This window comes from Crocodylus siamensis, chromosome 9, assembly GCF_052110815.1.
Source record: "Crocodylus siamensis isolate JL-2025a chromosome 9, ASM5211081v1, whole genome shotgun sequence".
NCBI lineage: Eukaryota > Metazoa > Chordata > Crocodylia > Crocodylidae > Crocodylus > Crocodylus siamensis.
The window spans coordinates 38,359,700-38,386,522 of record NC_143403.1 but is presented as its reverse complement, the minus strand read 5'-3'; the positions used below and the strand labels follow the sequence as shown (position 1 = coordinate 38,386,522).

The 26,823-nt window shown below is 50.0% G+C and overlaps 1 protein-coding gene and 1 pseudogene across 1 annotated transcript; both read left to right on the top strand.

The window, feature by feature from the left end:
* The first annotated feature begins 1,581 nt into the window (after positions 1-1,581).
* LOC149857373 (U2 spliceosomal RNA) lies at positions 1,582-1,736 on the top strand (annotated as a pseudogene).
* A 3,791-nt stretch (positions 1,737-5,527) lies between these two features.
* GOT2 (glutamic-oxaloacetic transaminase 2) lies at positions 5,528-26,557 on the top strand. Its single transcript, XM_090062771.1, has 10 exons — positions 5,528-5,685; positions 13,093-13,249; positions 15,156-15,284; positions 18,028-18,087; positions 18,194-18,355; positions 19,663-19,767; positions 20,180-20,330; positions 21,692-21,857; positions 23,722-23,872; positions 24,699-26,557. Exons 1-10 carry the CDS (start codon positions 5,603-5,605, stop codon positions 24,819-24,821), a joined length of 1,287 nt encoding a protein of 428 aa, XP_089918897.1. The 5' UTR covers positions 5,528-5,602; the 3' UTR covers positions 24,822-26,557.
* Positions 26,558-26,823: the final 266 nt, after the last annotated feature.

Below are 26,823 nucleotides of genomic sequence, written 5' to 3'. Positions count from 1 at the left end.
TATAAATCCATGGTGCATCCACACCTTAAATATTGTGCCCACTTCTGGTCCCCACACCTCAAAAAGGATATAGAAGAACCAGAGAAGATCTAGAGAAGGACAGCAAGGATGATTAGTGGTATGGAGGGGCTTCCATATGAGGAGAGACTAAAGAGGCTAGGTCAGGAGTGGGCAAAATATGGCCACGGACTTGGATCCAGTGCACCAACTAATTGGATCTAGCCTGCGAGGCAGCATCCACCAATTGTATCTGGCCCACAGCTGCTCCTGCACCTCTCTGCATGGGGTCAACCCTACCTACTTCTGCCTGGGACAGCCTGTGCCACACTCCTGCCTGCGTCTATTGATGACCCTGACCCTGCACACAGCATCCCAGAGAGGCTGCTCCTGGTATGGCTGTACCTGTCTGGATGCTGCTTGGCTCTCCCTGGCTCCAGCAGCTTCTCCTCCTCCTGCCTCTGCTGCACCACTGTTAGAAATATTATTAAAAATGCATAATGAATAGAGTGTTGTTAGAACTGCACAGTTTGTATTTCGTACCTGATAAGGAGGAACACCACCAAGGACATTTCCCTCCTTCTCCTTCAACTTACTATCTCTTTGTTACACCAAATCACACACTCCCTCTGCTTTCTTATGTAGATTACAGAAGCTGTAATTCAATTTAATTGTGTCCTTGAGAAAGAGAAGGATTTGAACTTTTGGTAACCTGGAGAGTTTTCTAAGCATGCGTAATTAGCTAATGCATATATGCCTATCCGCCTCGCATACTTAAGTAGTTAATTATAATGCACATGCGACGGATGACGTGATGTCATTTCATGTATGTTTGTATGAACCGGAAATGAGTTGTAAGAGTTCCTGCTTCTGCACACGTGCCCAGGAGGGAAGGGATAAAAGCCAGCTAAGAGTTTTCCTCGGGGGCAGAGTGGTCTTTTGTCTTCACTCTGACCCTATTTGCAAATATATCCTTTGTGTTGCTAACAATGTATGCCTGAGGAATTATTATTCGTGAGCCTCCAAAGAAACGAACCGGGATTTTCATATCACCACTCTGGGTAGCAGGTAGTGGAGGAATACCTGGCAGGGGAAGCAGTGTGACCACGTAGGCGAGCTTCCCCAGGGTAATTGTCTCTGATATGTCCTCCATAGGAGGTCTATATTGAGCAGATTCTTTTTGGTATTGGGTGGTGGAACCGGAGCGTGCTCCATCCACTCCATGCATTGACCTGGTATTTCAGTGCTTCCAGGACCGGTGCAAAAAAAACAGAAAAAAAAAAAAAAAAAAAAAACCTGGCAGGGGAGACACCATGATCTGGAAGGTGGTCTGGACTTGGCCAGAGTCTTGCTATGGGCGGGGGATGTCCAGCAGGGTGTGCTCCCCAGGGTAATTGGCTCTGATATGTCCTCCATAGGAGTTCTATATTGAGCAGATTCTTTTTGGTATTGGGTGGTGGAACCGGAGCGTGCTCCATCCACTCCATGCATTGACCTGGTATTACAGTGCTTCCAGGACCGGTGCAAAAAAACAGGAAAAAAAAAAAAAAAAACCTGGCAGGGGAAGCAGCGTGACCACGTAGGCGAGCTCCCCAGGGTAATTGTCTCTGATATGTCCTCCATAGGAGGTCTATCTTGAGCAGATTCTTTTTGGTATTGGGTGGTGGAACCGGAGCGTGCTCCATCCACTCCATGCATTGACCTGGTATTGCAGTGCTTCCAGGACCGGTGCAAAAAAAACAGAAAAAAAAAAAAAAAAAAAAACCTGGCAGGGGAGACACCATGATCTGGAAGGTGGTCTGGACTTGGCCAGAGTCTTGCTATGGGCGGGGGATGTCCAGCAGGGTGTGCTCCCCAGGGTAATTGGCTCTGATATGTCCTCCATAGGAGTTCTATATTGAGCAAATTCTTTTTGGTATTGGGTGGTGGAACCGGAGCGTGCTCCATCCACTCCATGCATTGACCTGGTATTACAGTGCTTCCAGGACCGGTGCAAAAAAACAGGAAAAAAAAAAAAAAAAAACCTGGCAGGGGAAGCAGCGTGACCACGTAGGCGAGCTCCCCAGGGTAATTGTCTCTGATATGTCCTCCATAGGAGGTCTATCTTGAGCAGATTCTTTTTGGTATTGGGTGGTGGAACTGGAGTGTGCTCCATCCACTCCATGCATTGACCTGGTATTGCAGTTGCTTCCAGGACCGGTGCAAAAAAACAGAAAAAAAAACAAAAAAACACCATATGTCCAGCCAGGCAGGGGGAGAAGCTGCAGCTGGGCAACTCCTGCCCTAGCACACAGAACTCTAGCTCCAGTTCCTGGTGACCTTGCACCTACTCTGCTCACCCAGTTTCTGACCCAATAAATGGTATTTCTTATGTTCTTAAGATGACCAGGCAATGCCAATTCTGAGGTGGTTTCTGAACTTGGCTGAGAAACTACAGCTCTCTGTCTTGTGATAGGATCAGCAGATCCCAAACACACTACTTGCATTAAGTTCCCAGCTGAGCTCACTGAGAGATCAGCTCAAGAAAGCTTACAAGCTCTTACTATTATGGCCTGTATGCTGGCTGCTGACAGGGGTGTAGGGTTCTATTTCCCATTACCAACCCTCTAAGTCTGCCAGACCCACACATCTTGAGTCTTTTTAAATTAGCAATCACCTTACCACCAAACTGGACTGCAGTGACAGCACTAGCCCTCTGTATCTCTCTGGGTATACATTCCCCATGTCCCCAGAAGTACTTGCTATTGGACACATCCTACCCACCTGATTCTGCTCTACACACATCAAACATGGAAAGAAACTGGTGAGGCCTCCCTGGGGGCATCCCCTGCCATTGATGTTAAGTGCACCAGAAGTAGAGATCACAAGAAGGCTGGCAGAAGCACCTCTGAAATGGCTTTACCATCTCCCTTCTGTACTTGGTATGTGCAGAGAGGATGGGCAGAGTATGATGAAGGACAGCACTCCCTGGGAGCACCAGGGAAGCAGTATAGGCACACCCTTAGCCACAGAGCATCAATAGAGCAGACTTAGCTCCAAGGGCAAAGGCAAGATCCTGTGGAGGAGCTGAGTGTGAAGGGAATATAAATATTAGTCCATCCACAAACTAATCTTCAGTCCTAAGGTCTCCACCCCAAGCTGCTGTGTAGATCTCATGCACTGTGAAGCCAGCTGGGTCCAACCAGTGTCCAGGCACTCAGGCACACTCACAAGCTGTGGATGCTTTGTCTGGTGTTCCTCCTAGGGTGTCCAGTGCTGGGGTCCGTCTGTCCTTGGCTCCTAAACCAGGGTTGGACCTCCAAAGCTACCCTTGTCATTCCAGCACAGCATCCCCAGAGCTCCACTCTGCTGTGCAGTCTGTTTTTTTGCTCAGCAATTTGGGGGCCCTGTGATAGCTTGACAGATCACTTCACTTATAGTAACTAACTCAACAAATCTGTTGCAAAGCCAGGAATAGAACCCAGGTCTCTCCTTGGACCTGGTCCAGTCCTCTGCCTAAAGAATACCAGCTTCACATCTCATTTTAATACACAGTAAAACACATTGGTGGAAGAAATTACATGACACAGTTGCCTGAGAGCACCAGACTGAACTCAGTAACCTGGAGGCCTCTTTTGGCCCTGAGTTCATAGACATACATTCTTTACTAATAGGCAGCACAAGAGAAAGACAGGGCTTGGCAAACCCACAAACCCTTGAACACAAATCTCTTCTCCCCATCCTCACCACCCCTGGGGGCCCCTGTGTTGTTGGTCAGTGTCCATGGAGGAAAGTAGAGTCTCTCTTACTCCTACCTGCTCTTCTCCAGTAGTCGGAGGAGTAGCAGGGGCAGGAGGGGGAGGGGAGGGATGGAAATGACTCCCCTCCTGTAGTCAGGTATCCAGGTTGTAGCCATATTGATCTAGAGGCAAAAGGAATCAGAACTCATGGTAGAGATGGTATCTTTTATCAGACCAACTAGATTTTTGCAAAAAAATGTCTTTAATTGCAAGCTTTCAGACACAAGATCTTTTTTCCTATGCTTGAAAAAAGGTGCTTGTACTCAAAAGCTTGCAATTAAGAACTTTTTTTGCAAAAATCTAGTTGATCTAATAAAAAATATCACCTCTACCACAAGTTCTGATTCCTCTTCCCCAGTGCAGAGAGCACTCATCTCTTTTAAAAGCACTTTGCTTCTCAGGCCCTGGTCATCACATGCAAACCCCTCCCCCACCTTATTCCAGAGCAGGTGGTAAAGCAGATAAGAGTCATTAGTAAGTCAATAGTCCTTGGCAGCAGCCTGGATGACTTTTCCTCTGTGTAAGGCAAGAATTCTTGTGGGCACTATCTTTTATTGGACCAACTGTACGGTTGGTCTGGATGAAGGCAAGCTTTTAGCCATCACAGACCCCTTCCTAAGACAGAAGCAGACACCACTGAGCTAAACTGCTCTGTCTGTTCTCCAGAAAGGGAAAACACCCTCCCCCCACCCCCCATCTTCTTGGGGCTTGCTGTTTGTTGCAGCTCAGATACACATCTCCCAGATGAAACTGGCTTTCAGCAAAGGATCCAAAGGCTTTCTAAATCTTCCCGTCATGGTGAACTACAAAAACACCCCAGTCCCACCAGCTTGTGGTTATGTAAGTGGCTCTTATACCTGCAAGGACTTCCATGATTGTCTTGGGAATCCTTGTGAGAGCCAAAGTTGCTCAGATCCAAAGCTACATCATGTGTCCTTAAAAGCCTGGAGAATCAAAACCAGTGCACTCTGTGGGCCGTGGGCTGCTGCTTGCCAGGGAGGCTGCAGTGAGTGGTCTGCAGCTCATACCAGACCTTTATTTTCAACTAAGTGTGATCTTAAGGAAGCAGGGAGGTCTCTGAGACATGTTCTAGGTTCACTGTCATCCCCCAAACTGTCTGGGGACCAGCAGACAGGACAAGCGCTAGGGGGAGGGCATTGAGCACAGCCTTGGTGCATTGCGCTTGGCTGATGTCCCACCCGAGGCCCATGGCACAGGAGCCAGAGGGAGGGCGATGCTGCTCCTGGGGCACTGATCCGCAGGTGACAAGCACCTGGCACACCCACAGGACTGAAGGAGCAGGGACAGTTCTGGGAGCCTCTCACTCTGACAAAACTGGCCTGGATCTGGCCAGCGCTCATTTGTGGCTGAAGGCAAATGAAGGGCAAAGACTGAGCAGGGCACAGGAGTGGGATGGAGGGAACATCCAGGCAGGCCTGAGTAAAGGCAAGGGAGGAAGCCAGGTGGTGTCGGGGGGCAGCGTCTGGCTAAGGCGTTTTGTGCCCGGCCTTCATGTGATTGAGCTGCCGTGACACTCATCCGCTTAGGGGCCTCGTGCGGGAGGATTCATTAGCTAATGGCAGTCCCTGCTGCGCGTTTACGGAGAATTACGGTAGGGTCCCTCCTGTCGGTCGGGATCCGCGCGCGCCGCTGTAGCTGCAACGCGGCCTCCCGCAGCCGGGGGCGCTGGGGCAAGCGCGATGGGACGGGCCCGCGGGGTGCCCGTCTTACGGCTCCGCCCGAGGTCTGCTCGTCTGTGCAGGCAGCAGCCGGGGAAGTGTGCGCTGAAGCCCCGTTTGCGCCTGCGTGTCCCAGCTCCGCGCGCCATGGCCCTGCTGCAACCCTCCCGGCTCCTGGGCGCCGCGACATCGCGCCGCGCCTGCCTCGCCCCCGCTGCCGCCAGAGCCAGGTGGGTCCCGCGGCCGGGGGAGCGGGGGGCGCGGGCCCGACCTGGGGCTGCCTCGTGCGGGGATTACTTGGCAGGGCAGATTCCGTCCCGCTGAGGAAGCTTGTCCCTCCGCGGCGCCCGTAGTAGCGCGGGTGGTGAGGTAGGGGCACGGCCCCGGTCGCGGGGGGGTCCCGGATTGGTTGGACGGGGGGCGCGTCCGATTGCTCCAATTGGCTCCTGGGTCTGAGGGGCCGCGCGTGCCCTTGACCGGCCGGCTTAGAGGGCGGCGGAAGCGTCCACGTGCGCCCCAAAGAATAGCCCTTCCCGGGCCGGGGCTGCCTGGGGGCGGATCTTGCGCAGGGAGCAGCGGCCCCCGCGTGGCCCTTCCCTCCCCTGGGCCACTGCCTGCACACGGGATCAGGGCTGCCCCCCCGCCCCCGTGTCTGACTCGGGCCCGACTGCTGTGAGCTCTGGTCCGGGCAGGCAGGTGGAGCTAGGCCTGGGCTGCCGGGTGTGGCCAAGGCTGCTATGGTCGGGTACTGTTCATCTGGGGATTTCCTGTAGCCAAAAAGAGTAGAAGCTTGGAGCTGGCCTTGCCCAAGGGCAGGAACAGGCAATTATTTCAGGTGGAGGGCTGCTTACTGAGTTTTGGCAAGCCATTGAGGGCTGCATGAAAGGGAGCCAGGGGCAGATAAATATTAATTTTCTACACTTTTGGGGTCCCGTGGGTTAGATAGAATGGCTGGGTGAGCCGCATCCACCCTGCGGGCTGCATTTTCCCCACCCCTACCCAAGGGCATCTGGAGCCTGAGCGTTAAAAGCATGAGGGTTTCTGAGATGGGAGGGAGGTTTATACTGAGCTCTGCTCCTGAACCCTGGGTTAGGTGCTGCTGCTGGCCCTGGGAGCAGCATTTCTCTCCCAACTGTCTGCGTGAGGCAGGTAGCATTTAAAAGACTATGACCTGTGAGTGTCCAGCCTCCTTTCTAACACCTGCATTTACTAGTGACCTGACAGTGATGGCTGATTGTTCCTGAGCAGCTCTCCAGACCACTCACTGTCTTGCCCACAGTGTGGGTGATGTCAAGCGGAGATTCATAACCTGCTTCTGCCAGGTCTGGGCTCTCAAATGACAGTTGACTGTGAGCAGGGGAAATAGCAGTTCTCAAATTGTGCAAGGTGGGGAGGGTTCACCACAAAGGCCTTGGTAGGCCTGACCTTCAGAATAACCCTAGTTAAAGACACCCAGTCTATTGATGACACCTTGTCATGTAACTGGACTTTGACTAGCTGTTAAAATACCCCAGGGGATGGGGTAAGGTTGGAGCTCTGGTTGATTGGGGGTGAGGAGGAAGTGCTCCAGATCAGTGCTTGAAAGGCCTGTAGTAGCAGTGGGCACAGGCCAGTTAGCAGCAGTGTTGTGCTCCAGTGATCATTTTGGGGATGTGGTGTTCATCACAGCTGATCGGCCTGGATGCTGCAGCAGGCTGACCTTTGTTTCTTCCCCCACCAGCCCTCCAAAGTAACTGAATAGTTTCAGGGGTTCATACTGACAGGGTTTGTGAAACTCAGTGCTTTTTAGCTGTTTGTGACACTAGATATAGCCAGGAATCATGTGATTCTCTTGGGGTGGCAGGTGGCCCATTAAAAATCTTGACAACCACTGAAGCTTCTTTTAATTGCCAGGAAAACTGCCAAAGCACTACTGTAACCACAAGCATATTGACTTTTATTAGTAGATGTTTTGGATGGGGAATCCAGGAAAAAGATGACAAAGCTGAGATGGAAATACAAAGTGCCTGAGTGAGGGACTAACAATCAAGGGATGGGGGAGAGGAGGGGAAGGTGACTAGGTTACATATGATACAATGTTAGCCAACTAACCCCGGGGGTGGGGGGATGTGGGAAGGGGGAAGGGGAGGGGGGGTCGCGACGCTGAGAGGGAAAGGAGATAGATACACACATATCTATCGGAGAGAGCATCTCAGTCCATAAAGTCCAATCGTGGGGGTCCTCTTCGTGTGGGGCGGGGTCGTCCGTGGCAGCGAAATCCTCTCGATGCACAGCGAAGCGGGGGGGGCGTACTACTACTGATGTGCAGCCAGAGCTCAGAAGAGGCTGGGGTGATGTTTGGTTCAAAGCGTTTAATTTGAGACGGATGTCATCTTAATTTTAATTAGGTGGGATAGAGTGCCTAGGTCACATGTTAAAGAGGTGAAGCAAGTGCACCCCCAGGCAGGAACATGCTTGTCTCAGGCCTTGACTTGCATTTTGGGTCATCTGTTCAAACAGTCTCTGTACATGGGATTTGTACATATGTGGCTGTTCATATTTGTGTAGGCAAATGCTCATGTGGTGCACTGAAACCAGTAATGAAAGTTACACCCTTCACTCTTACTTCCAGCCTTCCCCTAGGAAACAAAGCATATGTTCTTCCTGAGAGAGGCGAAGTCTAAACTCCTGCAAGCAGAGTGGGAAAACCCCGCCCGCCCCCCTTTTTTTTTTCCTCTGGCTGAATCATGTTCCTCCCCTGCCAAATGCAGTGCACCAGGAACAAGAGAAGAGAGTTTCTTCAGACTTCACCCCAAACCATTTGTCTGTGAACATGAAACTCATTGGCCCTAAATCTAACCTTCCGGTGGCTGTGTTAAGCCAATGTAAGCAGGAGCTTGGAACAAAAGTACTTAATGCTGAGGTGTGCTGTGGCTTAACTTCATGTTGATCCCCCATATGCTTAACTGCTTGAGGAGCACCCTTCAGCTTGTCAGCCTGCTTAAGTATTTGCAGGATTGGGACTTTTAAGCAGCTTATAGCACTTAGTTTTAAGTGAAAAGCATTGTAGAAAGAATCTCAAAAGTAATTGCAAGCATCTGGAGCTCTATCTAGCTAACAAAAAAGAAAGCTCATGGGTGACCTTGTGCATCACAGGGAACACCATCCTATATAGCTCAATCTTTGATTTCTGGTTATAGTTAAAGGGCAAAATGGAAATGTACCTCAATGTGCAGGTACATCAATTCCTCCTTACTTGTACCAGTTATTTGCCTCTGAAGGTATCCAAGGTAGTGTTCTCTTTTTGTTTAAATTGGCTGTCGCAGACTCTGGCTTCTGGTTAAACACCTGTCCAGGTGATGTTCAAGAAGGCTGAATATGCATATTGCATGATTAACTCTGTCTCTTCCTAAAGCTGATCCTGTACTTTAAAATATTCACTGCCTCTCCAGTCCTCAAATCCAGAGCAGAATTTTTCAGTTTGTCAAGTCTTGCATCCTCAATGACCTCCTTTCATAATGCTCTTGCCTGTAGTAGGTAAAGATGCTCTTTATCTGGGGATCACTTTTGACACTACTGCAATACAAATAATGGCCTGGACTAGTTTAAGAGAACCCAACTGCAGTTGGAGCCCCACTTTGATGGTCTCATTGTCCAGCCATACTGGAGAACACAGTAAGTCACCTCTTGGACGTATGGGTGACAAGGCCAATAACATGGTGGTTTTCAACCAAAGTTACATGAAGCCTTTCCAAAGATACTGCAACATGAGTGCCTCCATGGTCAAGCTGAACTGCCTCGTGGACAGCAGCTGTGGCTGGGCCATATTCTTTGCTGGTCTGATTCCACATGCTCCTCCTGAAAACCTATGCCAGACAGGGGGGATTGCCTTACAGCCCTCTGTTTCCGTGAGGACTGTGAAAGGACTGTGGCAAGAACATACACTCCAGACATAGCCCTTTGCACTGCCAATTATTAACCAGCCATATCAGCAGCATGGAGAGCAGCATCCAGCAGGCAAGTTTGTGGGGGGTGCAGATCAAGGACCTCCACAGTGAGGGCGAGAGTAGGGCTGGGGCACGGTGAGGTGGAGCCACAGGTGACTTGTGAGGGAATTTTGGGGTGGCTAAAGCCCATCCTATAGTCCCCCTCTCCCAGTGTTGCTGCTGCCCACCCCAAGCATGACCCTGGCCCAGCCCTCACCAAGAAGAGGCTAGCGCAGCCTCTGGCCCTGAGCCCACAGTGGGCAGCCCTAATCCAGGGGGACATGCCTCCACCAGCAGGGTGCAAAGTGGTGGGAAGCCACCCCTTCCCCACCCACCCTGCCCCAGCCCCACTCCCTACCTCACTATGGGTGTATCAGTGTGCCCCCACCAATGCCCCTCCCCCCAGACTTACCAGCTAGATGCTGCTCTCCAAGGTGCTTGGCTGCATTCCTAGCCATGTACATGGGTACACTGACCAAAAAAAGCCAATTGCCAATAATGTCAATTTTTGCTTTTATTGGTGCTGATCTAATATGGACTGATATATCAGTGGACCTCTACAGAGAACCGTAGTATGGGCAAGAGCATGGGGTAGGACCCTGGTTGAGAAGCACTGAAGTAAGTAGAGGCATCACAACAGTGGTTCTCAACCAGGAGTCCTACCAAATTCAGAGAGGTTGTAGAGGGTGCTCTGCTTCTTCTTTCCCCTTCTTCCTCCCTTCCCCTCCTTTTCTACCCTTTGGCTTACTAATTTCCAGCTATTTACTTTTTTACAGGCAGCCTCTTTTCTACCTTGGAAAACTACTACAGTAGAGTTTCCCTTATTTACCTTTGGCTTTTTTCCCCCCTCCCTTCCCTTCCTCTTTATTTTCCTAATTTCCACCTATTTATGTTCTCATTGACATCCTGTCACACTCTTAACTTCTTTCAATCCTTGAAGTCTCAGGACAGCAGAGACTCCCTATGCCTGAAGAAGGGTGATTGCACCCAAAAGCTTGCAAAGAACTTTTTCCAAACTACTCAGTTGGTCTAATGAGAGAGATCACATCTACCCAAAGAACATTGAGAACCACTGCAGTAATAGATCTCAGTGCTGCCCTTTACACCTGGCTGCCCATACTGTAACTTGTCTGTCACAGCATTATAAAACTTAAATGCCTAACTGCAAAGCACTGATTAGTCACTGTATGTGCTTTATAGGGCACTTGCCCTCACCTCCTTTTTTTGAAGAGTTGAGTCCAGGCCTCTTTCCCAGGATATCAGTTTATGTATGGCCAAGAAAGCTGTCTTATCTAGGTGAGGTAGTTTTCCTAGCCCAAAGAACTTATCTACTTTGGTAAAGCTTGGTGTAAACTGACTTAGGCCTTGCTGAAACTTTTCTTAATTAGTCTGCAAGGTGCCTTTCTGTCCTGCCTTCTGCCTGACTTATCAGGGTTTGACAGCCCCTTTGTTCTTTTACTTTAACAAGGAGAACAGTATCACTCTGCTTTTCTCTCTTCAGCTCTAAGGTGCACAGGAGATGAGCATTGCATGGCAAAAAATTTTCTTAGCCCTCACCTTCAAAATCCTGCTACTCCCCAGATCCCACGTCGGGGTAAATATACACATTCATGTTAAGGCACAATCATGCGTACTGTCAACGTATCCATATGCTATGTAGGACTGCTGTCCTTTGTCTTGGAGCTATATTTAGTACTCCCATTGTTCATGATGAGGACTCTCATTAAAGATCTAGCTGCTCATCAAATCAAAGGGACAGATTAAAAGCTCCAGGTCTTCTCTTATGCCACTTAGTGGAGAAACTGAGTCCAAACAGAAAATAATGAGGCTTCTTATAGTCTGACTTGTTGCGTCCTTGACATTAATTAGGAGGACCTCTCACTCCTTGGAGTGACAGTGCTGCAGATGGAACAAGAGCAGGTGGCTAGAAAGCATGGCCCTGGAGGTGCCTCTGCCTCTTGACTTCCCCTTGAAACACACCTGACCTCCTTACTGGAGTGTAGAGAGCAGGATCAGACCACCCACCTCAAATCCGAACTCCCTGATAAACGGGGATTGTGTCAGCAAGCTGACTTGCTCTCCATGGCCACGTGCAGATTGGTCAAGTATTTACCAGTGATGCATCAACAAAGACTGTGAAGGCCAGTGTAACACATCTGGAAGCAAGTGCTTTAAAAAACTGTTTCCTGCGGTGAAACACGGACCTCAAAGTGACTCTGTGCTGTGAAATACAGACCTTTCACAGCACACTGACCTGAAAGTGACTTTGGGCTTTGTTTGATTACTCTGAGCTGAAGACCTTTCCTACTTCCATGGTCTCTGGTTATGAAGAGGGTTTGTATTCTAGCTTCAAAAGCTTGTCAGAGCAGCAGATTTTAAACAAACAAAACTCCAAGAGAAATTATAGCATTTGGGGTTGCGAACTCTCTGGTATGTTGGGAGGCGAGGAGGCTTGCCTGGTGTGTGTGGTGGGGGGGAGGGAAGCCTGGGAGCTGCCAAGGTACATTTATTGTCAGAATTTGGGACCTTGTATACTAGGTATCCTGTGCACCGAAATAGGAATGGTCCTTCTGCTAAGGAGCTTGCAGCCTAAGACTACTGTGATTAAAGATGAATTTAGCACAACATAAAGCTGTAGCTGTTCTCTAAGGGTCTCACTGCTGCTGTAGCAGCCAGAGTTCCCACTGACTCCAGCAGAGTTTTTAGTGTTTGGCATGCATGAAAATCAGCCTTCTGTAGCTTTCTACAGAGAAGCTAGAATGCTTTCCTCTGCATTGAGCTGGTGCTGTTTGCTTGTTAATTGATGGAGTCTAAATGTGGATCCAGGAGACTAGTGAGCTGAGCATCTAATGGAGCATAAATTTAAGATGGTTCTTCCCATTAACAGTGCTCTTACCTCTTTTAGTCCCTATAAACCACTTTATGGGGGAGGAAGGATATGCACCTTGGTGGACAGAAATACAGCTGCTTGGCTTTTAACGTCAGATTGAAGTTGTCAAACTTTGAGATGCCTAGCTTATGCAACAATCCTGCACTTGTTTATTAGCTCTGTAATGATAAATCGATATGGGGTAGGTCCATGTTCATACCAACTCTTTTTCAGGTACAGTTGAGAGCCTGGCTCTGTCCCAAACAAGGCTTAGAGCTGATATACTAGAATTTATGCTAGTTTTGGATGGACCAAGGATCAATACACTGTGCCTTGAGATACTGGATCAGTTTGCATTCAAAACTAACATCATCAACACCAGCAGTGTAGGCTGGGATGTTCAGTGGCTCAAGTCACTGAATTTCAGACTCCCTTAGAAAATTCCATCTAACTTGCACCATGTCTGGTGGTTGGACAGGGTTGGCACCGTACTTTCGCTATGGTACCCTTCTCTAATCCTCTACAATAGAGCCGGGAGAGGGATTGCGTGGGCAGTGGGAGACCTCTCAATTATTTGAAACTGGCAAAACTGAGAAACAAGCACTGTTCCTGAACTATACCTTCCTGGGAGGGAAATTATGGTTTTTGTCTACAGAAAAAAATGTTTTGGCCTGGGATCTTGCGGCTCCAAAGTGATCCTGTTGTAGGTGAGCCAATAATCCAGGCTATAACAAACAGCCTTTTAATAGATGTGAATAAAGAGCTCTGTTCATAATTAGGCTTCCTTTTGGTCTTCATTGCAGCTCCTGGTGGTCTCATGTAGAGATGGGACCCCCTGATCCTATTCTGGGAGTGACAGAAGCTTTCAAGCGTGACACCAACACTAAGAAGATGAACCTGGGTGTTGGAGCCTACCGGGATGATAACGGGAAGCCCTACGTCTTGAACTGCGTCCGCAAAGTAAGCCTGCTGCTGAGCAGGGATACCTTTTAGGTGCAGAGACTAAAATACATGCATATATGGTAGCTTGGGGGCAGTCTGGGAAATTCTGCTGAGTCTCCCTTACTGGCTTCTCTCTAATCCAGTGTGAAGTGCAGAGGTGCTGTCCTTGAGGGATTATGGTGAAGGTGGGATTATTTACCTGGAGCCTTACAGCTCTGTACTTCTATTACTTGCTGAAATCAGTCTCTGATTGGCCAGCGGCCTGTATCAGGCCACTCTGCCTGTTTTTCGAGCTCTACAGTGACTCTTATACTCAAGTCTTTCGTGGCAGTTTTTGGTTTTCAGGGCACATTCAACAAAACAGTTCTTTTGTCTGTCCTGGGCTTCAGCTCCGGAGGCTCTTTCTTTTTAACCCCTTGCTTCTAGGTCCTGCAGCAGGGTCCTGGTGCTCTCCAGCTGTGTGGTCAGCTTTTTCCTGGAGAGTCACTTCCCAGCTTGGTCTGAACCAGCTAGGCCCTAGCTCTTAACAGTGGCCTGCCCTTTTATGTGACCTTTTTAAGAGAGGACAGCTTTCCCTAGGCATTTAGGCCATGGCAAGAGCTATTCCTGTGTTCTGGGACTAAGGATATATTTATCCTCCCAAATACTCTGATAACTATTAATAGGCTATGGACTGTGGACATGTTGCCAGTATTTCTTGGCTGGCTGAAGTAGGCAGGGTGAATGTATAGAGAGGAATGTGTGGCCAGCAGCCACTGGTCCTGCTACCACAATCTGAGCTGAGTTGCATGAGTAGTTTGGATCATCAAGTCCAGCCCCCTGCCATGGCAGGAAAGAGTACTGGGGTCAAACAACCCCAGCCAGGTGTTTATCCAGCCTTTTCTTAAAGACCCCCAGGGTAGGAGCTAGCACCACTTCTCTTGGAAGTTGGTTCCAGATCCTAGCCACCCTGACTGTGAAGTAGCCCCTCCTGATGTCTAGTCTGAATCTACCCTCTGCCAGCTTGTGACCATTATTTTCAGTCACTCCTGGCAGTGCTCGGGGGGACAGGGACTCCCCCAGTGCCTGCTGGTCCCCTCTGACTAGTTTGTAAATGGCCACAAGATCCCCCCTCAGCCTTCTCTTGTGGAGGCTGAACAGGTTCAGGTCCCATAGCCTCTCCTTGTAGGGTCTGCCCTACTGCCCCCTGATCATGCGGGTGGCCTTCCTCTGGACCCTCTCCATGCTGTCCACATCCCTCCTGAAGTGCGGCGCCCAGAACTGGACACAGTACTCCAACTGCGGCCTGATGAGAGCTGCAAACCTGACTTACAGGAGAGCCTCTTTTGTACTATAGCCCCAGCCATTTTCTAGAATGATGCAACTAGTCTTGTAATTTTTCCAGCAGAGTATAGGCTTATATCTGAGTTGGCATGATAGGCTTATTACTACAGTACTGAGGGGCTTGGGCCATGTTTGCACATACAGAAACTTTGCTCTTTTGTAAATGAGTTGTTCTCCCTTTCTGCAGAATGGTTTGGTTGCAGCCAGCAGAAGGAACAGGTAGCCGCTTGTGAGCACTTGCAGCTAGTAGGCATTGAGCATGTTGCTTCTTGTATCTGGCTCATAGCATTCGCTAGGTCGCTAGTTGCTCCACTGAAGCAATGCTAAAGTTAAAGGCTCAATGCTGTGTATCAGGGTAGTTGTAAACTTTGCCCTTACTCCAGGAGAAAGCTGTAAGCAGAAACATTTATTGGTGTTTTTGGCTTTGACTTTGGATGGAGCCCTAACCTCTGAGGGATACTTCCTGTTTAACTGAGTTATCATACCATCTCAGTGAGTGGAAAGCAAAGGAAACTTTCTTTTCTTTCGCCTGACCCCAGCTTTTGGAAGTGCCTATGGGTCCTGTACAATAGTGACATTGAAGATGTGTTCCTCTCCATAGGCAGAGGCCCAGATCGCTGCTAAGAAGATGGACAAAGAATACTTGCCGATTGCTGGCTTGGCAGAGTTCAATAAGGCATCAGCAGAGCTGGCACTGGGTGAAACCAGTGAGGTTATCAAGAATGGCCGGGTAAGGAACTACATGGAAAATGTTAGAGCAGCCCCCATTGTACAATTGTTTACTCTGATATGTTGTACCTGTCATTGTGGTGCTTGTTGGTAAACAATTCTATATTCACATGACGGATGCATTTCCCTTTTAAACAGCAAAGGGAATTACCTCTGTGGGATCTCATCAGTAGGTCTCAAAGGAGTTTAATATAGTCCTTCCCCATCTTCAGAGGAAGGAACAGAGGCATAGTGAAATGAAAGTGACTCATGCACAAGCCAGTGGCAAAGTGGGGAGGAGCTGCCTGGCTTATCAAGTCCTGTTCTGGTTAGCAGTGGCTGAGTTCTGGTCCTTGTGTTGGCAGTGGTTGAGCTCTCCTGCAGTATCCAGCATCACAACGAGCTATTGTTCTATCGTCTGGGCTGGATTTTGAAATCAGCAGTTCTGGCTTCCCAGGCTGTTAGAATACAGTATTTGGTCAACATGATCATATGTTCTTGTACAGCTAATTCTCTTTATCCTAAAGCTGTATTGGAAGTGAGAATTTAAAATGGACAAAAACAGGAGTTGGCAATCTATAGTCCTCAGGCCAGCCTCTGGATCCAGCCTGCAGCAGCTAAGGTGATTGGTCTGTGGTGTGGGGCTGCTGAGGGGGCACCGATAAGTTCCTTCTGTCTGTTCTGTGCTGTGCTCTCTCTCTCATGCAGAGCCTCTACTGACTACCCAGCCCTGGGCACTCTTGACCCTCACTGCTGAATTTGCCCCTTGGCATGGCTGTTGGCCATGGGAATCTAAGTGGAAACTGGTGAGGGGCACAGGAGTGGTGGGGCAACAGTCCATTAGCCTGCAGCAGTAGTCACTTCATGGGCTCTGGCCCATCATTCATAAAGATTGCCAACCACTGACTAAAAGATCTACGGTCTCAACTAAATGTGCTGTGTGCACTAACTAGTATTTTGTCTTGCATAGGTAGCGATGATCAGGTTTTCTCCGATTTAAAAAAAAAAAAAAACCCAAAACAATTCCTAAATTCTTTGATTTTAAAAAACAAACCAACCCAAATCTGCATTTTTCCACAATAAAAAGAAACGTATCTGTATATCGGTATTAGTTGAACACAGTTTTATTGATATATTTACAATGTTTAAGCAATTTGGAAGCCTATCAGTGCCTAAATCATTATACTAAAATAAATTTTAAGTACCTATATATTTTTGCATTTGATTTTCTGATTTTTATAAGGGAAAATCAGAATTCTCCCTGCCTCCTTCAGTCACCAGGACATGGATCCAGCTGTAGCTGTCCCCTGCACTGCTTTGTGACTCTGAGCAGCCCTGATATGCCAGTGCTCTGCCCCTGCCATTGGCCCTCACTCCCCATCCACAGTCTTCCCTCCCTCCCCACTTCCCCCAGCCATGCTGGTGCCCCTCTCTCCTGACCTACAGCCCCCCTATCCCCACCAATACCCCTCACTCCTGACCTGCAGCCCCTTAGCCCCCCTAGTGCCTCTCATTCATGACCCACACTGTCTTCCCCCGCAACCCCCCAACATTGCTAGTGCCCCTCACTCCCAGCCTATAACCTCTATACCTTATCCCTATACCTTCCAGCCCTGCTGGTGCCACTCACTACCAACTCAGAGCCTCCTGCCGGAGGGGGTCCCCAGCTACCCCCACATGGTCTCACAGGATGGTGCTATTCAGGGACCTTCAGTATGAGGTGTATGCAGTGCACCTTATGCAGAAGCACAGGCAGCGGCTGGGGCACCACATGCTGCCCTGTGCCACAGGCAGCAGGAGAATGGTGAGGGGGGGCTCCAAATGGTCTCCATCCTATCAGGACCACAGCATGGTGACTGCAGTGGTTCTGGTGCATGGAGGCAGCAGTGGAGCAAGTCTGGCACTGGTGTGGGCTGGAGGAAGGAGGGGGATGCCTGTGGCACACCCTGCTCCAGGCTGGGGCCCCTGTGTTCCTCCAAGCTGGGGCTCCTGTGCTGCACTAGGAGGCCTGACCATGGGTCTCTCCACCACCCTGCCTCTGCCACTGAAAGCACAGGCAACAGCTTTGGGCACTGCTGGCCCAGCCACACAGCTTCCTGCTAACCCTGAAGGATCCCCACACCCCCTTCACCTGCTGGAGGGGCAGGCACAGCACCTCTGGGAGGGCCCTGCTGCCAATAGCACAGTGCTGGGCTTGCCAGTTGCACCAAGTGCTGCCTTGGAACCCCCTGACTTGCCACAGCCCTGGCACCTAGACACCTTCCCCCAGCACCAGCAGGCACTTGCCTTTCCTCAAGCCCTCTACTGAGGTGCTCCCCTCCTCAGGCCCCTGGACAGTCCCTAAGCCCTGACCTTCCTGCCCTCCTACCCCACGCCAGACTTCCTGTATCTGGCTCCCAGGGCTGCTCCAACCACACTGCTTGGCTGTATGCCAGCCACATGTGTGCATGCATGTGCCTACACATGGGACCTTCTGCTTCCAATTGCTCTCCCCATCCCCAAACAGCTCCTTGAAGGTTGGAAGGCTGCCAGCCTGCAAGGGAAAACCTGTGGCTTCCCATGCTGTTCTCCTTTAAAGGAGAAAATCTACATTTTTCCATTGGAATTGGAACACCTGGATTCCTAGTGATGAGTTAACACGTGAACTGGATACTTCTCTGCTCTTTGCCCAGGGAGCACTTAAGATGTCAGTATCTGTTCAACATGGTTGATGCCATGTGTGGTAGGTCAGTGTCTTACATGTTTGTACCTTTCTTTCTTTGCAGTATGTCACTGTGCAGAGTATTTCTGGGACTGGGTCTCTGAGAATTGGAGCCAATTTCCTGGTGAGTCCCTAGGAGGTGATGAGAGGGGACATATTGGGTTGCAGCACATTTAGGGCCCTGGGACCCTGAATCTTCCACTTCAGCATATTTTCTTTCTCTGCCATAGCAACGATTCTTCAAGTCTAGCCATGATGTGTACCTGCCCAAACCGTCCTGGGGAAACCACACCCCCATTTTCAGAGATGCAGGCTTGCAGCTGCAGGCCTATCGCTACTATGATCCCAAGACCTGCGGCTTTGACTTCTCTGGAGCCTTGGATGACATTTCTGTGAGTTGGATTTGGAATCAGGGTGGTGAACAAAGGTAGCATCTAGGGGTACACCAACAGAGATCTTGGGGGCCAATACTGATCCGATATCCAATACAGCTGCCATCAGCTGGTAAGTCTGTTGTGGTGATGGGAGGGGAGAGGGAAGGGTCATGGGAGCAGATCAATGCCCTCCGTGGTGAGGGAAGGGGCAGATGCTGCCCAGCTGGGGTGGGGGGAGGACAGGCATGGGGGTGGGCAGCTCCTGCCTCTGCTTACATTGTGAGAGGGTGGGGGAAGGGGTACATGCCCCCAGAGCTGCATGACGTGGGGCCAGCACTGTGCGGGGCTCTTCACCAGAGGCTGGGCTCAGAGTGGGCTCCAGCAACGCTAGGAGGAGGCTGGAGCCACCCCAAGTTTCGCCACAGCCCCACACTGCCACCCGGCACAGCCATGGCTTTTTCTGGTGGTTGGGTGGAAGCAGGGTGTTGAGCAGCGGCTGTGCCGGGCAACAGCAAGGAACTGGGAGCAGAGCTGCAGCGAAATTTTGGGTGACTGCAGCCTCCTCCCAGCGCCAGTGGAACCCAGTCCAAGCCCAGCCTCCAGCGAGAATAGCTGCACAGGCCGGTTCCACCCTGCAGCTGCAGCCTGCCCCATGCTATGCAGATATGGGGGCACACTTCCCCTGACCCACCCCCACTGCCCTCCTGTGGTGCAAGCAGCAGCGAGAGCTGCCCCCTCCCCCCACGAGCCACACCTCTGTCCCATTTGTGCCTCCCAACCCTGGCTGGGCAGTGCTTGCCCTTGCCCCGCCCCTGCTCACCACAGTGGACATTGATCTGCCCCCGCCCATGCCCCTTCCCTTCTCCCTCCCCTTCCAACTTAGCAGGTGGAGGCAGCTCTCCATACTGTGTGCTCTGCTGCACTGCGGCTGCGTGCAGCATGGGCGCTTATCAGGCAAATTATTGGCCCCATCGGGCTAATATCTGATCTATAGATACAGATGCTACTAGAGGTGCATCTATGGGTTCTTGAGCATCCTTGTATAACCTTTAGGCTGAGCCTGACTCGAACCTCTTTCCCCCTATAACTGGAATGTGGGAGTTCTCAGAACTTTGGTTTGAGACTTGCAAGACTCTTCAGACTCCTGAGGGCAAACTTCCTTGCTGCTGCCTTGGTCAGCTCCTCCTTTCTGGCATTACTTTGTCTTCTAAATTACTGCTTGCCCCAGGGCCTCTCACTTGTCTTGTACAGCAGCCTGTATGTGCTACTGAAGGAAAAGGTAGCTTTTACAACTCTTTCACATTACTCTCTAACATCTTCCTTAGAAAATTCCTGAGAAGAGCATCATCCTCTTTCATGCCTGTGCTCACAACCCCACGGGTGTGGACCCAAGACCAGAGCAATGGAAAGAGCTGGCCTCTGTGGTAAAGGTGAGCTGAGTTAAAGTTGATTCATGTGTCAGTGTCTGATCTCTGTGTTTGGTGTTACTCTTCATAGAATCATAGAAAATTAGGGTTGGAAGGGACCTCAGGAGGTCATCTAGTCCAACCCCCTGCTCAAAGCAGGACCATCCCCAACCAGATCATTCCAGGCAGGGCTTTGTTGAGCCAGGCCTTGAAATTCTCCAAGGATGGAGATTCTACCACCTCTCTAGGTAACCCATTCCAGTGCTTCACCACCCTCCTGAGTGAGAGAGTTCGTCCTAATATCTGACCTAAACCTCCCTTGCTGCAGCTTAAGACTGTTGCTCCTTGTTCTGTCATATATCATCACTGCTGAAATGGGGGTTCAGTTGTGAGAAGGAACCTGGGTGAATTGCTAAACCTCTGCTTTCACTTGCAGAAAAGGAATCTCTTTGTGTTCTTTGACATGGCATACCAGGGCTTTGCCAGTGGGGACATCAACAGGGACGCCTGGGCTGTGCGTCACTTCATTGAGCAAGGCATTAACATTGTGCTGTCCCAGTCCTACGCCAAGAACATGGGCCTATATGGTAAGCAAGGAGTTGGCTTGCAGGATTCATGATGCTCTCTGAGAATTTTCATTTCTAGGCTGCTGATGGGAAAAGCCATTTATGCTGTAGTGATCAAAAGTCATTGCTTTTTTTTCAAGACCACCCTAGAGGCATCCCTCATCCCAGCTGGTCTTTGTCTTCACTCAGCCTCTAGGAGGAGACATGAAAGTGCATGCTGCTGTAGCTGTGAACAAATGGATGGTCTCTATCCCTGAGCATGCCTTGCTCCCTGAATGAGGTCTATGCTGTCATGGGGTAGGTCTAATCAAAACACAGCAGACCTGTAACATGCAGCAGCTGTTGTGGTAGAACAGGGGTGGGCAAAATATGGCCTGCAGGCCCCCTAAAAAATTTAGAAAATATGTATCTGAGGGCAGGAGAGGACCCCGGGCAGGAAAGGAGCCTGAGGAAAAGCAGACCCTCCTCTGCCCCATGGTCGGCGCTCCCTGCTGCAGCTGCTCACAGCCCACACGGGGCTGTCCTAAGCAGGGACAGGCAGCCCCATGCAGGCTGCGAGCAGCTGCAGCGTGGGGCACCAGCCACAGGACGGGGGAGGGGCCTCTTCTCCCGTGCCCAGCACCAGCTCGTAACCCACCCCGGCAGCCAGCCTGGGCCCCGCGCCAGCTCCAGGCTCACCCGTTGGGGCAATGCATGGCAGCAGCAGCTCCGGCCCCCCACTTGTCATGCTGAGCAGTGTTTGCTGCTGCTGCCTGCCCAGAGCTCGTGCGCTGGGAAGCGCAGAGGTGGCAGTGGCAACCACTGCCCAGCATGGCAGGGGGCCACAGCTGCTTCTGCCATAGAGTAGCCTCAGCGGGCAAGCCCAGAGCCAGCACAGGGCCCAGACTGGCTGCGGGGCTGGAGCACCAGCTCTGTCCCTGCTGGGGAGCAGGGGGTCAGGGCTGCATGTTGCCCCCAGCCTGTACTGTGGGCTGGGGGGGCACTGGGAGTGAGCGGGTGCACAGGGCCCACACTGGTGTCCCAGGGCCAGCACCAGTGGGGCCCAGAGCAGGGCAGCAGGAGTACAGGGTCCCAGCTGGCAGGGGCCATATGGAGCTGAGCCAGCTCCCCCCCTCTCCCTGCTGGTACAGCCCAGCCCAGCTCCACAGACCCCTGCCAGCCTGCATCCTGCTCTGGGCCCCACTGGTGCTGGCCCTGAGACATTGGGACATTGGTCCCAAGATGGTGACCAGGGGGCGGGGCACCTGTCAAGGGGTGGGGCTACCCATGTGGCCCTTGACAGCTTGCCAAAACTGGGTAAGCAGCCCTCCACCTGAAATAATTGCCCGCCCCTATAGTAGAAGTATATGATCTCACCTCTCCTGGCCTGGCCTGTGTTCTAGGGGAACGTGTGGGTGCTTTCACCGTCATCTGCAGTGATGCAGAGGAAGCCAAAAGGGTGGAGTCCCAGCTGAAGATCCTGATCCGTCCCATGTACTCGAACCCACCCATCAATGGAGCCCGGATTGCCTCCACCATCCTAAACAGCCCTGACCTGCGGAAAGAATGGTAAAACAAGTCTCCTCCACCAGACACCAACTTCTTCCTTATCTGCTTATGGTGGGAAAGAGGCTGAGTAGAAAAATGCAGGCCAAAGTATTAAATAAATCAGGACATGGGAATGTCCCCATCGCAGGGAGGGAACACAGCAGAATAAAACTGCACTGGAGGGTCCTCTGGCCCATGGCCTATCCTTCAGCTGCCTCCCTCAAGAAAGGGGATGCTTCAAGAGGCTTCCTCTTGGGAGAGTAGCTCCTAAGCAGGGCCCATTGGTCCCACTGAGCCAGCTTGGTGACTTAGCTCGAAGAGAGATGCTTCTCTCTTTTCCTTGGGGCTGGCTGCCACTTTTGGGAGTCCCCAGCTCAAATGCACCACTAACCAGGTTTCCCTGCTTGGATTTTCTGTCTTACGGGGCCATGGAGCCCTGGCAAGAAGCTGCAAAGTGAATGAACCTATTTACCTGCAAGCGTTTGGATGCTGTGGGTGCACTTCTAGAGCTTCCCTATTTAAATGTAGTTTATCTGGCATCTTCCTTTGGCTACTTTGTTTTATTGTTTGTCCCTCAAGGGAACTGTATGAAATAGTAGCTTATTCAGAATTTCATGGTAATTACACACCTGCACCTGTGGCATCATCCTGGTAGAAATTCAGGCGGGTATGTGCTGTTCCCTTCCACTTTTAAGAAACCATGACCCAGCTGTGATGGTGACTTAGGTCTCTTGAAAAGTGAAAGCTGTTGTTTGTCCCTACAGCTTTGGGCAACCAAGGGTCTGACTGTCATGGCCTTCCCTTCTCCCCACCCCAGTACATCTCAGCTGGGGAAGTGGGAGCATGCATTTGAACTTTTACCTGCCCCAAGAAAGACCAAGGGTGATAGCCTTCCCACCCTCACTCCTGTTTTCTGATCTAACTCCATCCCCCTTTCCCAGCCCTTGTGATATTTTGGTAGAATTCAGGGTCCCTGTAGGCAGTCAACTTTGCAGAACAAAGGGAAAGTTTTGTTCTGCTGGTTGATGCTGTGCTACCGTTTCCTTCTGGCAGGCACATATCTAGCCTGATGTTTGTGTGCCTGAAATACATGTATATAGACCTAAGCCTCAGCAGATGAGGCTTGGATGGATTGCTTCTGTGTATTAAGTGTCAGCTAGTTATTTTGCCAGGTTTTTTTTATTTCTATCCCTTATTCCTAGTTACATCTATTGAACCAAACTTTATCATGGACCATGTCAGAAACTTAGGCTCCTTTGCGATAACTCTTTTTTTTGTGTGTGATATTTTGTTCCAACGCTCTGCTTTGAGAGATCCTGGGAAATTGTGGGTCTCAGCTTGGTCCCCACTGAGCAAGAGTCTGTCACAGAACTTTTTAGGGTGGTGGTTCTCAACCTTAGGCTGGAAAAATAGTAGAACAGTTTGCCTGTAGCAGAGATCTTGGGAAGACTGCAGCAGGTCAGAATGTTTTCCCATTTGAAGGGATTCCTACATGAAATCTCTGGGTTTATCTTGTGAATCACATGTACATGTTTGCATACCTAACAGTGCTGCTATGGAGCAGAATGCTGGCTGAGAGTTGCTGTTCTCTGGGCTAGTAAAAAGCAGTTGTCTTCCATTATCAAGGAAGAAAAGCAGATTGTAGCCAGCACTGGCTCATCTAAGACCTTCAGTTTTGTTCTGCCTCTTCCACTTTGGTGATCTCTTGCCCTTTGCACAGTGAAAGAGGTATATGGCCAGGTTAAAGTAGCAGTGCACTCCAGGCAGACAAGCTGCCTTCTGACTGGATGTGCAGTGAGGAGAGGGAAGCTTTGGAGGCATTAGGATGCTGCTTTTGCCCTGTCCTATTCTGCGTCCTTTGTTCATACATGTGCTGTCCCTGCAGGCTGGGAGAGGTGAAGGGGATGGCTGACCGGATCATTGGCATGCGCACCCAGCTGGTGTCCAACCTCAAGAAAGAGGGCTCCTCCTACAACTGGCAGCACATCACTGACCAGATTGGCATGTTCTGCTTCACAGGGCTGAAACCCGAGCAGGTTAGTGCAGTTCCTGTCTAATCAGCATGAATTTACCCTTAACTGAGGGAGGGTGGATAAGGGAAACAGTTGGAAGGAGGCAAATGTCTGTTGTAGTTGGGCCATGAGCCCAGCCTGATGCCACATGCTAGTGGAGGAGAGGATGATAAGTGCTTGTGTCCTTAGGGAAGCTGAGGAAATGGTGGTGGCAGAGAACTGAGGAAAATGTTTTTGGCCTGGTGAGGAAACAGCTTACTTTTCTAACGTACTTGGCAGCTCAGTTCATGCTTGAGCAATTTAACATCTCTAAAATTCTGTGCAGTCACTTCATCTTCAGTGATTTGCTTTTTAGCAAGTTTGGTCCTTCCAGGTTTGAACAACAAAAATTTTATATTGAGTCTGCTCCTCTTAACAAGGAACTTGCTAGTTATTCTCATGTCTGTTTTTCCCCACCTTTTTTTTCTACCCACCCACTCAATCAGTATTCTTAACCTTTTGGTTTTTGATTGCTTCTGTGACACAAGCATTCCTGCACCCTTTCCCTCTCCCCACATTGCTTGAGCAAAGAATCCAAAGGAATATAATCATAAAGCACAATGATCAGTAATACTCCTCTCTTAATGGATGGTGTTAAAGTTCAGCTAGAGCAGGAGTGGGCAATTTTTTTTCTCTGGAGGGCCTCTCTCAACAAGTTTTGGTGAGCTGTCAAGGGCTACGTAAGCAGGATGTGCTCTGGTGTGAGTCTTTAGGGGTCACACTTGCATTTTAGGCAAACTGGATGGGACTGGAGCCCCATCCTGCCAGGTTGGCTCTGGATGTAAACTTGTATGTATTGCTTGTGTTTCAGGTGGAGCGACTGACTAAGGAGTTCTCTATCTACATGACTAAAGATGGCCGCATCTCCGTAGCGGGGGTCACGTCAGGCAATGTGGGTTACCTGGCTCATGCTATCTACCAAGTCACCAAGTAAATGCAGCAGAGCAGCTGGCCTGCCCCTTGGCAGTCCCTGGCCTCTGATTCCAGAGGATAGAGAAAGTGAAGGGCATTTAGGGGGGCAAGCAGATGGCTTTCAACCACAGCACTTAACTCAGTCATTGAATGTATCTTGTAGGCAAGGCAGTGGCTAGAGGCTTTGCTACATGTAACCAAAGCCACTTGCACTCCTCAGGCTGGCTTCCTCTCTTCCCTTCAAAAGCATCCTATCATGAATTGCCTCCTGACCCTACATGGAAGTTTTTCAGACTTGAAGTGAGCATCTTGGCAGGATTTCTTCAAACATTTACATCACTAGTGTTTGAGTAGCACAAGCACTGAGTGCTCTCTCCCTTACCTGAGAATGTTTCAAGAAACAGTTACTCGCTTAAAACAAGCTAGAGCAGAAGTCAGGCCCCTTCCTTCCCAACTCTGCTCTTTGTGCTGACACAAGTCCATACAGTTGTAGTTTTCTGGGTTTTATTCTGGTCAGCTCCTCAGGACATCCTGGTGTCTAAATCTGATGGTACCACTTCTCCTTTCTTGTTTGCTTCATTGCTGCCCCTCTTACCACTTTCCTCAAATGTCCCTGAAATTGAGGTTCTGCTCTGAAAAGGGCTGGTCACTAGGGAAATCTCTGCTGGCATCTTTGATCAGCGAATGTAGAACCCTCATGATCTCTCTCTCTCCGCCCTGCCCCCCCCAGTCGCTTAAATTTGAAGCCAGACTTGCTTGTTTAATCCTGAGCACATGACAGCTAATACTGAACTCTGTCTTCCCAGTGTTTATCTGAAGCTGAGTGTTAATGGTTGAGCCCCTCTCCTTTCTGTGTCAAGATACTGTAACTTGTTTCACTGAAAAGGGATCTTCATTACAGTATGTGCAATTCTTTATAATTTGAGTTCTGGTTCTATCGTCCCTCATTACACAGGTAAAGACAGCAGTGTCAGCTGTGTGTCCAGCCATCCCAGAGACTGTTTTGATCTTGTGACTGCCTGTGCCTGTGGATTTGAGCCACAGCTGCCTGTCTAAAATTCCCACCCACTAAACAAGTAACTGGACCCATTTGAAAGGAGAGAGCTTTAAGGCCCAGCAGTTCCTTATGACTGGGAAATGTTTCTGTTGAGGGGGAGCAGAGGCAGGGTGGAGATCTTCACTGCAGAAGGCAAAGTGATAAGCATGTGCCTGATGCTGCTGCCGCCTCCTCTTCATAAGTATTCTCTTCTCCTCCCCTCAAGTCAAAGGGACTTTTGCTGCCATCTTTTTCCCTTTTTTGCCTCTTGCACAGCAGTTTAATCACAGGCAGTTTTGGCTTCTGTAATTCCTGTTGCTAGCAAGCTTCCCTGAAGATCTACTAGCCTGTCTGCCCTCAACTGCCACCTTGATCTGGAGAAAAGCAGTAACTGCTCATGAGGTAAAGACTTATTTCCTGTTTCTCAGGTTAGGAGAAATTGATTGCACTTTAATTGCAGACTTCATGCACATGGCATGGCCTTTTCCTTCTGCCCAGGAACTCCTGAAGCTGCCCACCCAAAGGCCCTGATTGTGCAATAATAGCTGTTGGTGCTAGTCTGTCATGTGGTTGGGGATGACTTTTTTGTGCTGTGGTTTGAAGCTTCTGCCTCTTTCAGACTCTGACCTTTGCCCATTATGGAGAGCCCTCTGCCATTGTGTAATTGTTTAGGCCTTTATGCAGCCTGTCCTCTGTTACAATAAATCTAGAAATGGAGCACATCTGTGTGTCTTCAGTGTCTGTTGCCTTTGCTGAACCCACCTGAATTCTCAAAAAGCCACAAACAACTTGTGCTGTTCTTGGGGAAGGGATTAGCTAAAATCAAACACTGAATGCTACAACTTCCTTTAGGACTCTAGCTTTTCTAGGAGATGGAGGGGGGAAAGCTGGAATATTTGAGGCAAAAATACCTGCCTGCTCTTAGCATTAGAGGTACTGGTTTCTCTTTGACTAGTGCCTACTGGGATCTGACTCTTCCAGGGTGCTG